We start from the raw sequence: 15,156 nt of genomic DNA on the forward strand, positions 1-15,156 counted from the left end.
CTCATAAAATGCATGCTTTATGCTGGGAATGAACTTCCCTCTGACACAGTGTAACTATGGGAAGAAGGGATTGTTCTCACATTTCTGTTTCATGGAAAACACCCTGCTGTTTGATTTTTAAAGTTAAAGGATTAAGTTGCAGGAGCAAAAAATGCTGTGAAATGCAACACACTCTACTAAGTTAAATACAGCCTCAGTCTGATATGAAACACTGACTTTAAAAATAGCTGTTCCTGTCCAAATATACCAGTGAAAATAAATATGAATATATTGTAACATTATAAATAATGTATAATATATTGTAACATTAAAAGATGAATGTGTCAAGAATAAGAATAAGTACTACTTTTAAGGTAATTCAGCATTAAAAACCCCCAGCATATGAAAGCAAAAAAACAGCTACAAATCTGAATTTATAGCAACAGATAGTAGGAAAAAAGTTTTGGAAATCCATGGGAAAATACAGTTCTATGGGCATTTTCTTTTTGTCTTTTGTTATTCTTGGTTCTTATCTTACATTTCAGCTTCAGGGAAAAGCACCATACAACAAGAAATTGCATTCAAAACTATTAGGTAATCAAAATTGCCTTTACTGTTTAAAAACAAAACACATACACAAAATATTGCAGCAGCTTGTGGAATCCCACTCAGGAAGCTCAACACTTTTAGACCTCTTCTCATGTTTTCATCACCATAATTTTAGCAAAACAGTGAGAGGCAAGCCAGGCCATTTTAGGAACGACTCTTTTATCTCTGCAATCCCCCCATTACAGCTGCCCACAAGAAGGAATGAATAGAGAAGTACTGCAGGGACACTACTGGTCTATTTTTCAGCTTGCTCTCCTCTGACGTGCTCTGGCTTCTGCTGGAGAATGATGTGGTGATTTCTTAGACTTGCCTCCATTATTTCTCCCAAAATAATTCAGAGGAACATAAGGCTTTAAGCAGTCTAAACATCAATTTCAAACTGGATTCAATGATTTCAGTGACCTTTTCATCAAAACCAAGCTCCAGAACTCCACCCTCTTACAGCCTGACAGGACCTGCCCCCTTGGGGATGTGCTGTGCTCCATCTCAATGGGTGACAACTCATCTTCAACCCAAAAAGCTACAGGCATATAAATACATGTCAAGCTTTTACTTCTAAAATGCATGTATCTTTGCTGTTACCAGGACAGAACTGAACACCAAAAACACCCACAAGCAACAAACATGTTTGAAAACACTGAAATCAAGAAATCAAGAATTAGAAGTTCTTAAATTATAGACTACAAAGCTCCTGAGTGCTGCTGCATGTATGCACATTAAGTGATTGAGAGAACTGCCTGGAAATAGGTATTTACCACAAAATCTAGGAGCATAGTTGGAACCTGACTTCCAGTCAGGTTTTTAATTTCATTTAAGACTGAGATTACTTCATATAAATTGATTTATTTCTGTGTGTACAGTATGATTTAACTTGCAAATATATTTCATTGAGGTTAATAATTAGTATTGAGTATTTTCTGTTATAAAGTTCCTTAAGCACGAATTTTAAGTACAAGGATTCATAATCAGCTTCCATGTACCCATCTGGAATGATACAGAATAAACACATTTTCTAGTCACCAAAATAAAAGTTAATATGGCTTTTTAAAAAACCCCTTACAAACCCAACTAATAAACTTTTTAAGTGATACATCTGTTGAGTTAGTTTAGCAAACCAGTGAAAGAACAATTAGGTAAGGTAGTTAAGGTTTTTCATAGCATTGTAGAGTCGAGTTTCAATATTCACCATTATCAGAAAGTTCAATAATTCCTTGTTTTGATACCAAAGTAAAAATTCTCCATAAACTGGAAGGGTCTCCACAATTATGATGACTCTGCCAATGATTACAAAGATCCTCTTTTCTTCCAAATAACTGTTTGCATAAAATGCAGTTATAGCCTGCTTTAGACCAAAATTCTATTTTTTTCCTTTGTGTGCCAAACCCCACATTTTGCATCTCCTTAGAGGCTTCACTACTTCCAGACTGGGTTGGTTCACTTTTAGGTACAATACTGACATTATTTTGATGGTGGAAGTACATCTGTCTCTTTGGTTTTGGACCATTATACAGCTCCTCCTGACGGGCACTGCACTTTGCTAAATGTCTTCTCTCATTGTGCTGTTTCCACACGTGGGTTGCATGTTTGACCAGTTTCCCCTTTGTTCCTCTGCTTCCTTGCAAAACCCCTTCCTTCACTCTTCCCTGAATCTCTTCTCCATGACAGCACAGTAAGTGAAACTTCATTTCACCAAAAGACTCTGCAATAAACTGGCATCGACCACATTTGACCTGTAATTTCACTCCTCCTGGGTTATGGAAGAGGTCCTCAAGATTGCACTTATTACCCCTGTTAAAAAAAGGAAATACAAACTATTTAAGTATTAGCCAGGCAGAGAAGAGGGATGGCAATTTCTGTCCTTACAAGTTCCAAGAAGAGATACAGTCATGAAACACTTTTAATTAAAAAAGGGCATTGTTTCTATAGTATCTAATTCATTTGGAAGAGGAAAAAAGAGAGAAACTAAATAAATACTAGTAAGGCTAATTAGGGAAAAAACTGAAACCAAATGGCACTTCTGAGTTTAAGAATTGTCTCCAAAATTAGCTTTGGTAGAAATAACCGTTTAACAACACCAGACTTTAATAAAAGGCGGAAAACTTTTGTTAAAGTTCCTGATTCAGGGAGGTCAATCCATGTACTTCTAGTGCTGTGCTAGAAAAGTGAAAATTACTATTATCTGTAATGTACAAATAAGAGAAACCTACTTGTTAACAGTGAGTGATCTAGGTCAATTTGAGGCAAAACCACCTCCCTTTCCATGATGGAAACTGCAAAATTTCAAAGTTTCTTTTTTTTTTTTTTTCCTGCAAGTCAGTAATGTGGTTTAGAAAAGTTTAAATACCTAACAGAGAATTGGACAGCCCCTCCCCTGATTTAGGACAGCTCTGTAGTATAAAGGATACACAGGCAGTCCCTGGTTAGCACAATCAAAATAAGATCTCAGACATCTTCTCATAACAACTACAAGAAGGACCTCATAATACTGTGTATTTATACATATTAGACAGATTACCCAACAAAACAGATAAACCGAATGATTCCCTGCGTGACAGCTGCTAAGACTGACAGAAAAGCACTGGTGTTTCTTAGTCTCAAACTGTAAAAGTTTCTGACTGCTGCTCCAGAGAGCAGAGCTATGAAAAGTAAAATGAGCAGAATAGAACTGCAGTGCTGCAGTGAGCAGTTACATTAAAGCCCCAAGTGTTCTTCAGTGAAAATAAATGCACTGGAATAAACAAAAAAGGCAACATTTATACTCTATCAAGAGACTTCACCTCAAAAATCATAATACAGAGGTAAAGGTATGTTCTACCCATCTTAATACAGTGCATGTTAACTTTTCTACTTGGCTGAGTGATTACAAAAGCAGCAGTAAACTCAGGACAGATTAGCTCACAGCTCTCCCTAAGTGGGATAATGATATTTAACAGGGAAAGCAAACTAAAGGCTAATACTGAAATATGAATTGTTTTTTGCTTACTGCAATTGGTTCCCTTATTTTCTAGGGAAAATCCCAAAGTGGGAAGGACAGAAGACAGAGCACTAGCTATGAGAAACCAACTGACCCAAATATGGCAGTATATCGGGTGTTACTAGAATATATGCAAAATTATTTTGGATATTCAGGCGTCAATAATGATTTATAGTCAATAAATCAGCTAAAATATACTGGTTGGTCTAATGGATTGACTAGATTCAAATGGAATATTCAAACTATTAGGAATCTCACTTGATGGAAAAAAGCAACAATTTTCATAGTGGTGAGGTTTATTAATTTCTACTGACAACTTGAAATCCAGTTTTAGTTAGCATTTAATTAGTGAAAACTCTCACCTCTCTGCAGCTTCTTCTGCCTCTTTTATATTCCTGTCTCTCTTCTTTGAAGTATCTTGCACCTGTTGCTCGCTAGTGTAGGGCTCTGTGCTGATAACAACCCTGTGGACTTCTCTGAGGTGGCCAAAGTACACTTTCGCATGGCCAAAAACTTTAGCACAGAATTCACAGCACACCAGCTTTTTGGATTTGACTTCATTGTGATGAAGCTTCATATGGGTGCTCAGGCTCCCAGAATGGATATATGCCTTCCTGCAGATCCTGCAGCTGTAGGGCCTCCTGCTCGTGTGCGTGTTCATGTGGTCCTGGAGATGGTGCTTGAACTGGAACGTATGGTTACAAACGTGGCACCTGTGCAGCGCCTTAGCGACGGCTGAACGTGTATTTCTGCTTAGATCACTTGATTTAGCTGATGTAGCATCACTGTGCTTGGAACTTACACATTTTTGGGTGAGTGAACCATTTAAAAATGAGTCCTGCTCACCAGACGGCGTCTCTACAATTGCTGCAGGAGTCAGTGGTGCGAACGCCTGCACAACCACCACTGGTTTTGGCCTGATACTGCGGTATCTTTTCACTGCTTCTGCTTTATTGTCTTTAGGTGTCTGAATATCAACCTTTGCCCTCTCTCTTCCTTCTCTAAACTTATTAATGATGCATTTCCTTCGCTTGGCCTGAAAAGCCAATAAATCTTCCGGGGCTCTTTTTTTCCTGCCTCTTCTTTTAGAGGCTGCACTGCTCAATTTTTTAAGACTGTCGACATCATCCTCTTTGCTGGATGGAGAGAAGGTGTTTTCTCTAATGGATTGTTTGGGGACTTGTGTAAATGATACATCTAATTTCTTATCAAAGGCTTTGGTTTTCATCAAAGATGGTATCTTTTCACATTCAGATTTTAGTGAATGACCAGGTATGTCCATAACATGAATATTCTGCTTAGATTTACAGAACCCTGAATTTTTCATTCTGGAGTAAGGCAAAATAGGAAGTTTTCCTTTTGGTACTGATGGAGTAATCTGAATTGCACTGCCAAAAACCGCTGGTGACAAGACAGTAACAGGATTTGCAGAATTTGTGGGTTTTTCCTTTAGTTTCTCAGATGTCAGGAGTGACTCTTTTGTGGTTTCCGATGCTGTCTTCACAGAGTGTAGACTTAGTTTCATGGGATTAGCTGTACTTGCTGGCTTGGATAGTGAGTCTTCAACTACAGATGGTCCAGAAATTTTAATGCTAGCAGTTTTAGTTTTGTTCATTAAAAGAGATCTAGATTCAACACAATTGCTTTTATTCACTAATGTGGTAGCTCCAATTTCAGCTGAGTCACAGTCTGCTATCATCCCTTGCTCAGCTGAATCTGAACTACAATAAGCTTCAGGAAAGTCTTCATGTAGAGTAGTCATGGGGGAAGTCTGTGATGAGATCAGTGCTTTGGTAGGAATCTTGTTACGTGCACTCAAACCAGAGATCTGTGCTGGTTTTTTGTCACTCAGCAATTTATTTCTTACAGATTGGTACCTGGGGATGGGCAGCTTTAGGTTTTCAGAGGGAGCCACCGTTGACTGCTGAACTTGCTGAGTTAGGGCAGGCCCAACACATGGCACAGCCAAGAGGGAAAACGTGCCCTTGTGAGCAGCCACCTGCATGACAGCATAGTTCTGAGCTGGCACCACCAGGGGCTTAGAACCTGAGGCTGATATTGGTGTCACTGGCTCAGGCAAAGATGACTGAAGGCAAGAAACCACTCCAGATGTTAAAATTTTTGGTACCATTTTTGGAGCAATGGTCCTAAACTGACTTTTCTTCTGAAAACTTTGTATTATATCCGAAGGGGATTTCTGTTTATCTGTAAGAATAACATGACAAAGATGTAAAATGATACACAGTATTTTTAAAAAATTAGTCCGTCAAAAATAAAACTGTTTATGAAGGATACTATTACACACAAGCTTATTAAAAATATTTAGGCATTTAAATGACCACCAAACTAAATCTAGAATTGCTAAAGTTTTGTAGACAAAAGTACTGTCTGAAAGCAACATGCTTGAACACAGATTTGCAAAAAAAAACTTCTCTTAATCAAATCTTAATTGGATGTTTCATTCTAGGTTAGAAACTGCATGACATTTAAGAACAAATACACCCATAAGCCTCTTCAGCCCCCGAAAAGCTGTGAGAGCATGCTGGCAATATTCTGGTGGAAAAGCAGGGACAGGATTCAAGCTCCGTGACACAGAACTTCTCTGAGCACCAGCTCTGAACCTGTATCTCAAACAGAATCATACCATCTTTCAGACATTCTCTACTATTTAGAAATTGTGGGTTTTATCAGATACAGACCAAAGTTTGCCTGATGAAGTGTTAGAAGAATTCCTGCTACAAAGCATGCAAATAATGTACAATACAATCAAAGAGGACTTGAAAAAATACGTGAATATTAACTACTGTTAAATACCCAATCACAAAAATTATTTAGGTGACACTAATGCACAACAGAACTACTGCAGTCAATTATTTAAACACCTCCTTGAAAGATGCAATTTATCAAGGTTATATAGCAATTTCTTCCTGTTTCTATTTGTGTTCATAAAAGTCACAAATGTTTTTAGTAAAAAATGTGAGGATAATTAAAACAAACAAAAGGAAAATGATAAAATTCACATGATATAATATGCATTAGGCAGCAAAGATACCTGCTGACCTTTCAGACTCCACAGAAAAGGAGTTGATACGTAGTTAATTGTACCACTACCATTTCATGTATCAGTCTCATTACCCACTCTCAAATTCAATTACTGACGTTTCCAGTTCTCCAAACCTGGAATAGGTTTCCTGGAAAAATGGAAATTGCAACCACTGACAATTCAGCTACAAAGATTCCAGGCAGAAAGGCAATTTGGACATAAGCAAAAATCATTTGAGAGAGGAATCACATTTGAATTGAATATGTGAAACTAAATGCTGCAACCTTGAAGTATTGTAGTACAATTATTCCATAGGAAAATTTCCATTCCTTGCCATTTTAAAGAACTGTGTTACAAATGCATTTACAGGTGATTGTGGACTTGAAAAGGTAACAGTGAATTAGTACCAACACTGGAAACTCCAGTAAATTTATCTTAATCCTGGACGTTCTTCTCAGACGTCACACACTTTGCAACAAGCACCGCAAGCTACAGACCTATCATGTTTCATGACCAGAAGTCCTGGATAGATACATATGCATATTCATGGTGTGCACATGTGCAGTAAAGCCATTGCCTTCAGGACATGCTGGATTCACTGAGCAATCACATATAAACTGAACAGTTCATATTTAGTAGATCTGATGCTTTTCAAAACTCTTTGATCAGCAGAATCATAGAGCAATAACTATGCAGGGCATAAGCCTTTGATCCTTTTATTGCCTTCTGTTGCATCAAACCCCAAGTCCATTATGCACTTTCTTTATAGTTCAGTTAAGTGAAACTACTGGGCATCACCATAACTTTCTCTCTTCTCAGTGTCTGTAGAGACCTTCTGAATTTCTAGACATTCTGTGCACATAGAACTCCTACATAAATAGAGATCTCTGCACACAGGGATAAATCCAGGCTTGTGCAACCAGGAAAAGGCAGAAACATTATATGTTCAAAATTGTTTCCCCACAGGACTTTTTAGTCTCAATTTGATTTTTTTTTTAATCTAGTTACTAACATATAGAAATCTTTACATTTTCAGATACTAAGATTTCTGTTAGTCAGATGATGATTTATTTCCTACAAGGTATCTTCCTGCTGCTTTTGAGTAAACAATTTAAGTACTTCTGAAAAGAAGAATAAAATTATGTACAGCATTATAATCACTAACCAAACTAGCCCTGAATTTCAATGATAGTTACAGGTCAAACCATATAGCTTAAATACAGCAGACAGATTATGCCTGTCATACACTGACAATAAAGACTTTCTCCAACTGAGCATCTATTCAGCTTGCCACAATATTCAACATGAAGCTGTCTCCATTTTCTCTCATTTCTCTTGTTCCTCTCCCTTTTTATTTCAAAATTTCATTCATTGACTTGCATAAAACTTTTAGGAATGCTGGAGTTTCAGCAGATTACTACCCCTGCTACTCCAAGTAACAAGGCACCCACTCTTCAAGCAATGGTAACAGGAAAAGGTGGAAAGTTTGCTGTGGACATGTCATCTCTACAAATGGCAGCCAGAAAAACAAGGCTAATTTGAAGTTAGGAGGAAATATTTGTAGAAATAATGTATGGCATTAGCTTTAAAAAGAACCATATGTTTCTCAAATGCATTGACTTGCCTAATGCAAAATTAAGCAGTAAAATCACTTTTCTATAAAGAAAGTATCTCCACATATTTTCTCAGCATTCCACAGGAGAGTGTTGATCTAAAAGCCAAGAGCCTCATCAATATCAAAGAAAAGATTCTCTTGGAAAGAAGGTCTGTTTAGATCAATACCCTTCTTACACAGGTAACACAATACTAAGAATTGATAAAACTGTTTGAGAAGGGATTTTTATACAAACACTTTTTCCAACTAGTGTAATTTTATCATAAGTTTTCCAGGCAAGCTATGTTTGGTACCAACCTTCAGTACAAATTTTTTTTTTTTTGTCCCCCCCACTTTTTCACAAGTTTACATTAGACATTTTAGTGCAAATATTCATTGCAGTGCTTCTGGTAAGCAACGGAATACTCAACTCTGCATTTCCCTCCCCACCAACACAGCTACTGTAGTTAAGCTGCTTAGCCAGTGCCTAAATATAGAGAAGGGCTAGATGCAGACTAGCTGCCTGATGATGCTCCAGGCTCTGATGACATTGTCTGCAGACTGGGAAAGCTAAATGAAGAACTGGTGCAAGACTGCTTAGCATCTTGGATCAGGAGAAAGCAGACAGTCAATTCACAGACTGGAGGTTCTACTGACCCCACCCAGAGCATGCAAGTATCATCAGTGACCAAAATTCTGTTTTCAATTTATAGTTGGTGAAAAGTTTCCACAACTTCCTTTGCACACAGTAAGAGCTATAGTAATTCATGTCTACACCACACTGAAGGACTTGAATATGCTCTGGCTGGCTGGCTTGTGCAAAGGCAGCTTGGAAACCTCATATGCACCTCTCAGGGGCATTCAATTTCTTCCAAATTATTTCTGTCTCTGATTCAAAGGACTCATTTTGACTTGTCATCTGTGACCTGAGGAAAAGCCTATGCAATCCCATGAAATCTTTCACCTAAGAAGAGGAAGTTTCAGTTAAGGGAGGCTCTGCAATGGCATTTATGAGGATGGCCCTTCGTTTTAGACAGCATTCTTTCTACAAGTTAATCTGAAAATCCTTCCCTGGAAGGCAACAATTTTTATACTTTCTTTAAAATTTTTATTAATAACAAAGAAAATAAACTAAAGTATTAGATTTAATATCTGAAGGATGTGAAGCTCATTTTTAACTGCTGTGTCCTCAGTCTTTCAGATGAGTGTGAAGTTGGGGCAGCAGGTAGGCACTTTTAAATAATTACACACAAGACTAAACAAAATGCAGTTCAACCTATTTACTTTAAAAGTCTCTGTTAAAAGATTAATGGTTACCATGCTAGGACCTGCAAGTATCAAATCCCTCAGACACTTGCAGGATGTCATAAGCTTTCATCCCTTCCCAATAACCTTAAAATTGTGTTGAAGTGGACAGTGACACACCAACACAAAAATCAATGATGCATTAAATTCTCTGATAGATCCATGCTGGGAAGACTCCTCTGGAGGAAATGGAGTTTCCATGGGTTGCTGCTTCTGCATGGTTCCCCTGCCTTCCTAAGTCATCCATGTCTGGTCTACCTCAGCCTAGTCTGCCTTATTTTGTGTACTTCCTTTAATCTATTCCCTATGTAAAGCACACAGCACTGCTGAACTCAGATGCCATAGAATGTATCAGAAGAAATTTAATTTTCAGTACTATCTGGTCAATTTTGAAAATAACCACCAAATAACCACCACAGAAACCACTGGGTAACAGCGTTCATCTTTTAAATAATCCTTGTAGGCCCACCTCAGTTGTACACGTATGTATTTCATTTACGTATGAATTGACATATGAGAGAAAATAACACCAAAAAAAGAATAATCTTGTTTTGCAGGAAAAGACAGAATACAGAGGAAGATTAATGAGTATTCAATGAATATTAATACGGCTGAGTCTTTTGCTGACTTTGAAAGGAAGAGTATCTTTTCTGTGGGAAGGAAAAAAAAATGCATAACTGTCTAACACACCACATTAGATCTTTTTCTGCCAATGATAGTTAATCATTCATTTTGCCAAATCTCCATACACACTAAATACCTGTGGATACTGTCTTTCCAGCACAAGTTTCTTGCTTTTGCTGACCCAGCATACTTTGTTGGACACAATGTTTCTCTGCAGGATTAGCATGCAAAAAACCACCACCTGCAAAAGTGCTTCAGTTATAAATAGATCCCAGGACAAAAAAACCCAAAACAACCAAACCCCCAAAACCAACAAAACCCAGCGAAAGACAATATAAAATGTTAATAAAACATTAACTTCCAGTTATGCATTAAGAAAACTATGGCTTTTTGCTCTTTGCCATTTTTCTCTCCTCAAAATACACTTTAAAATCTAATATGTTACATGCCAAATGCAAGGTGATAGCTTAATAATTGAGTAAAGCTGGTTAATGTGGCAAACAGATGGGATGGTTTAGCTTCAGTGTCATGGCTGACAGTCAACAGCAGCAAAACAAAATGCTTCAGAAAATGAAGATTCGGTAGCTTTATTGAGTTTTAACACAGGGGCTAAATTCTACGCTCATTTACGCTTTCCATAATTCCATACAAATAAACTGCAGCTCTTATAGAAAACAGAATTTGGACTTCTTTATTCAAAACCAGTTTTGTCACACACCTGTACAAAGTAAGATTAGTAATAAAGCCTACAAACCATGAGTTTCCAGCTCTATACATTGCAACAATTAATTTGCAGTTGTTTCTACCTGTGCTAATAATAACTACCTGGGTGGAATGTTCTGGCTACTTGCATCAGAAAATTTTCTAAAATTAATTTCAACAGAAAATACCAGCCATTCTCAGTACGTCTGCATAAAAACATTTTAAAAGAAAGAAAAAAAAAAAATCTAGTGACACATCTGTGCATCAGGTGAAGACCTTGGTATGTGACACAGCAATGTCTCTTTGATCTGTGGAAAGCTACCCAGATTAGGCAAAGCTGTAGACTCTGAGCCTGTGTTCAGTAGATACTTCAAGCAGCTAACTTTTCCAATGATTATATTCTATTGAATGTGCTCCTGCTTAGGCTGGGCTGGATTTTCTCTAACTATGGCTTTAGGTCCAAGCACCCAAACTGGAAAAAGGAAATGGCCCCTGCTTATCTCTGAACTGCAGAGCTGACAGGGTAGAAGAGAAACAGGAGAATATACAGGGCAAGCAGAAAAAGGACAAGACTAGAAATGAGACTTGAAAAGCGTCCAGGCCAAAGAGTCAGAGTGGGATATGGGAATTAAATGCAGATTTAAGATAGGTAACCAAAATTACACAGGAGGTGGAAAGGAGAAGCCTTGAAGCCAAAAGAGGAATCTCACATTTCTTACCTTTTTAGTACTTGATTTTTTAAAGAGTGTTATAACTATGTTCACAGAAGAGTGCTTTTGTGCAATTTAAACTGGCATAGAAAAATAAACAATATAACAAAGTATTTTAATGTAAGATTGGAAAATCTCTGTAGATCATTCACATAAACACTAAGATACAGAATGTGCAAATACACTTAGAAAACTTAGTATTCTAAAGGAGGAACAAAATAATTTGCTACAATTCTAGAAGCTTTAAGCTGTACCTTCAAAGCTATATATATGAAACCTGATTTAAGCATAAATGTGATTTGCTAGTTGTGCAATCAGCATTTTATAATTTAGAAAAGTCCTCTTTACAGACTGTGCAAGTTTATTATTTTAAGGGATTAGGATTATAGGGCATTTCAAGAAATTCTGAGAGCAGTGGGATGCTTTCTGGATTCCTTAAATGGTCTCCAAAAGACCCTTCTTAGCAGAAGAGCACATTGAAATAACAAAGGTACTTTTTTTTTTTTTTTACATTAATTGGACTCCATTAAAGAGGATATTCAACATTAAAATTTCTAGTGGCGTTTTTCAGCGTGGGAATAAGCTATAACTATTTTTAGTATAAACTGTCACCTTGCAGAGGTAAATCATACAGTAATCCAAGATCATGGGTATATAGTTTGCATTTAAGAAGTTCTCCAGTTTCCTCTGTAATTCAGTCTTTTGTTTTTGTCTGAAACATCCTTTCTGCACTATTAACCATATATTGATATATGCTAAAGTTTATATAGATCTAAGATAATTACGAAAAAAAATTAGATCACACCACTTTCTCGACTTCCAGAACTGCTTTCCTCTGTTGTTGAAAATGCACATAGGAGAGGCCTTTCACATGGTCCTTTTCTCTAAATTGGAGAGGTATAGACTTTACTGACAGATGGACTATTGGATGAAAAAGGAATTGGCTGATGCTCATGGTGAACAGCCCAATGCCCACATGGAGATGGGTGACACATGGTGTCCTTTGGGTCCATACTGGGATCAGTGCTGTTCCATATCAGTGACACAGACAATGGGATTCAGTGCACCCTCAGCAAGTCTGCAGGCAAAACCAAGCTGAGAGGTGCAGCTGGCACACCTGGAGGATGGGATGCCTGAGGCACCTGGACAAGATCAAGAAGTGGCCTCATGGGAAGCTCATGAGTTCCTGCACGTGGGTCAGGACAGTCCCTGGTATCAATACAGGCAGGGCCAAAGTGATTCAGAGCAGCTCTGTCAAGAACTTGGGGGGTACTAGTGGATGAAAAGCTGACTGTGAGCTGCAAACTTGCACTCACAGCCCAGAAACCAAACAGTGTCCTGGGCTGCATCCAGAGCACCATGGGCAGCAGGGGAGGGAGGGGATTCTGCCCCTCTGCTCTGACCTGGTGAGACCCACCTGGTCACTGGAACACTGCACCTGGAACACTGCATCAGCCCTGTGGCCCTCGGCACAGGAAAGACATGGATCTGTTGGAGCAAGTCCAGAGTAGGGCCACAAAAATGATGAGAAGGATGGAACACCTCTTGTATGAAGAAAGGCTGAGAGAAAGATGGAGTTATTAGTCTGGGGAAGGCTCCAAGACCTAATTAAAGCCTTACAATACCTGAAAGGGGCTGAAAAGAAAGACATTGACACTTTTTTACAGTGCCTGCAGAGACAGGACAAGGCATAATGGCTTTAAACTAAAATAAAGAAGATTCAGACTAGATACAAGGAAGAAACTTTTTACCTGCCCATCACTCTCACCAGCATCTTGGCTTCAGTATCTCTGTCCCCAGAGAAAAGTATAACATAAGAAATACCCATACTAAAGCAGACTTGTTAAACACAAGTTAACACATTGTGAGAAATTTAGTCACTATATTAGCAGCATTAGCACCAGGAATAATTAAGATATAATTTTTGATTTCTCATAGATTTAGATTTCACAAACCTCTGGGTATTTGTCCCACCACAAATAACTTTTAAAATATGTATGAAATACTATTTCTGCAGGGAACCACAAGTGGCCAACAGCTTTGAGGCAACCTTTTGAGTTGAGACCTGAAACGTATTACCACACTATTCAAAAATCACTATAGGTAAATCACTATTCAAAAGCAGCTTCCAATATATAATGTGGGCAATGCATGGCTTAACACAACCCCCTATAATAAAAAGCCTTTTTTGTGCTCCTGTATGAAGCGAGAAAGTCTTCAAAGTGCTTCCTAAGAGTCAGAATACATATACATAAGAGATTTTTAGACACTTTTGCAGTAAATTTAAAATACATTTACTAGAAGATCTAAATGCTTTTTTAGCACCTCTCATGCAGTGTTAGTGAACTTTAAAAGCTTTCTATTTTTTGAAGGCACAGCCTTTCAAGTTATAAGGTACTCATTTCATATTAAGGTCAACAAAATTAATAGATCTTAAGCAGATCAAAATATTTTCATATCAAGAAATGAAAACTGGAATAAAGAAAGCCAGACATAAAGCATCTGTAATTACTAACAACCTTTTCCACCTTTACAGCTCAAGAAACTACACAGACTTTTCTCACTATGGCAGTATAAGAACTAAGGGCTCAAAATGGTGCCTGGCCTCTGCAACCACACAAATAGGTGATTCAATTTCATTTCTATTTAAGCACAGAACTTCTTTTTGAGAGACACTGTTAGGTACATCATCAAAGGTTGTAGGTCAGCTTCTTTATGCCTCTGCTAGTTTCAGAAACCAACCATGTCAGCCTCAAAGTAGGGATGATCTAGAAACCTTGGTGATCTGACAGGATGCAATTGAGTAGAATGGAAATTATTTTGCTATCACTGCAAGTCCAGTGGTTATCTTTGTTGGTTTTGCCCAGTCATTCTGTTCCATAGAGGATATCATCCCTGAAGATTTGCAAAGCAAGGCTGCAGTGATGCAGCCACTTGGGGGAACTAATTGTTCAGAAAATAGTTAAAGGAGGCGATGGAAGCATTGGCCATAAACCAGTAATTCATAATCACCAAACAATATTGCAAATATAAATTAGGTAGTTTAGAAAGTGGGTATAAACACCTGTAATTGGGTTTTTCAAAAATCCTGAGAGAATTGCCAGTGGAAATTTCTTTTAGTGAGCTTCAGGAGAGATTTAAACCTAAACAGTAATTCCTTCACTGTAAAGTCAATGTAAAGTTATTTTTAAAGGGTCTATCAAGATGAAATCAACATGGACAAAATTTCAATATGCCTAATGTAAGTAGTAATTCATGGACTTATTTTCTTCTAAGTACAGGAAACAGTAACTACCAAGACTGCTAAAAAATGATGAAGGCAAAATTCTTCAAAAACTATGCAGCACAAAAAGGTCAAGTAGAACCATTTAATGAATAAAATCAAAAAACAGTTTCTGATGAGATTTTTGCTCTTCTTTCAAAAAAGAGAACATACCTACATCTTATTGAGAATTCAACCCTCTTTGGGACAGAAAACATGTATGTCTCACTTCAGTAAGGGAATTAGGCCTCTTACTCCCAAAATTCAATCTTTTTAAATACTGACGTGCAAACAAAAGAGAACACAACAAAAAAAGCGAAAGTTTTATTCCTGTGAAAGAGTACTTTTTTTTTG

The 15,156-nt window shown here is 37.6% G+C and overlaps 1 protein-coding gene across 3 annotated transcripts in view; it reads right to left on the reverse strand.

Annotated features, from left to right (window-relative positions):
- Nucleotides 1-340: 340 nt before the first annotated feature.
- The window catches only part of ZNF438 (zinc finger protein 438), a 51,532-nt gene continuing 36,716 nt past the window's right edge, over nt 341-15,156 (reverse strand). For 2 of the 3 annotated variants that reach the window (XM_084202570.1, XM_084202569.1), the window contains 2 exons: nt 3,925-5,767; nt 341-2,376 (listed from right to left, as the gene is read on the reverse strand). In XM_084202570.1, coding sequence (XP_084058696.1) covers nt 1,764-2,376; nt 3,925-5,693 — 2,382 coding nt within the window. In that variant the 5' untranslated portion in view covers nt 5,694-5,767 and the 3' untranslated portion in view covers nt 341-1,763. Of the gene's footprint in view, nt 2,377-3,924; nt 5,768-10,264; nt 10,370-15,156 lie in introns of all 3 variants that reach the window. The other variant, XM_084202568.1, reaches the window with a different exon arrangement.

This window comes from Fringilla coelebs, assembly GCF_963513975.1.
Source record: "Fringilla coelebs genome assembly, chromosome: 1".
NCBI lineage: Eukaryota > Metazoa > Chordata > Aves > Passeriformes > Fringillidae > Fringilla > Fringilla coelebs.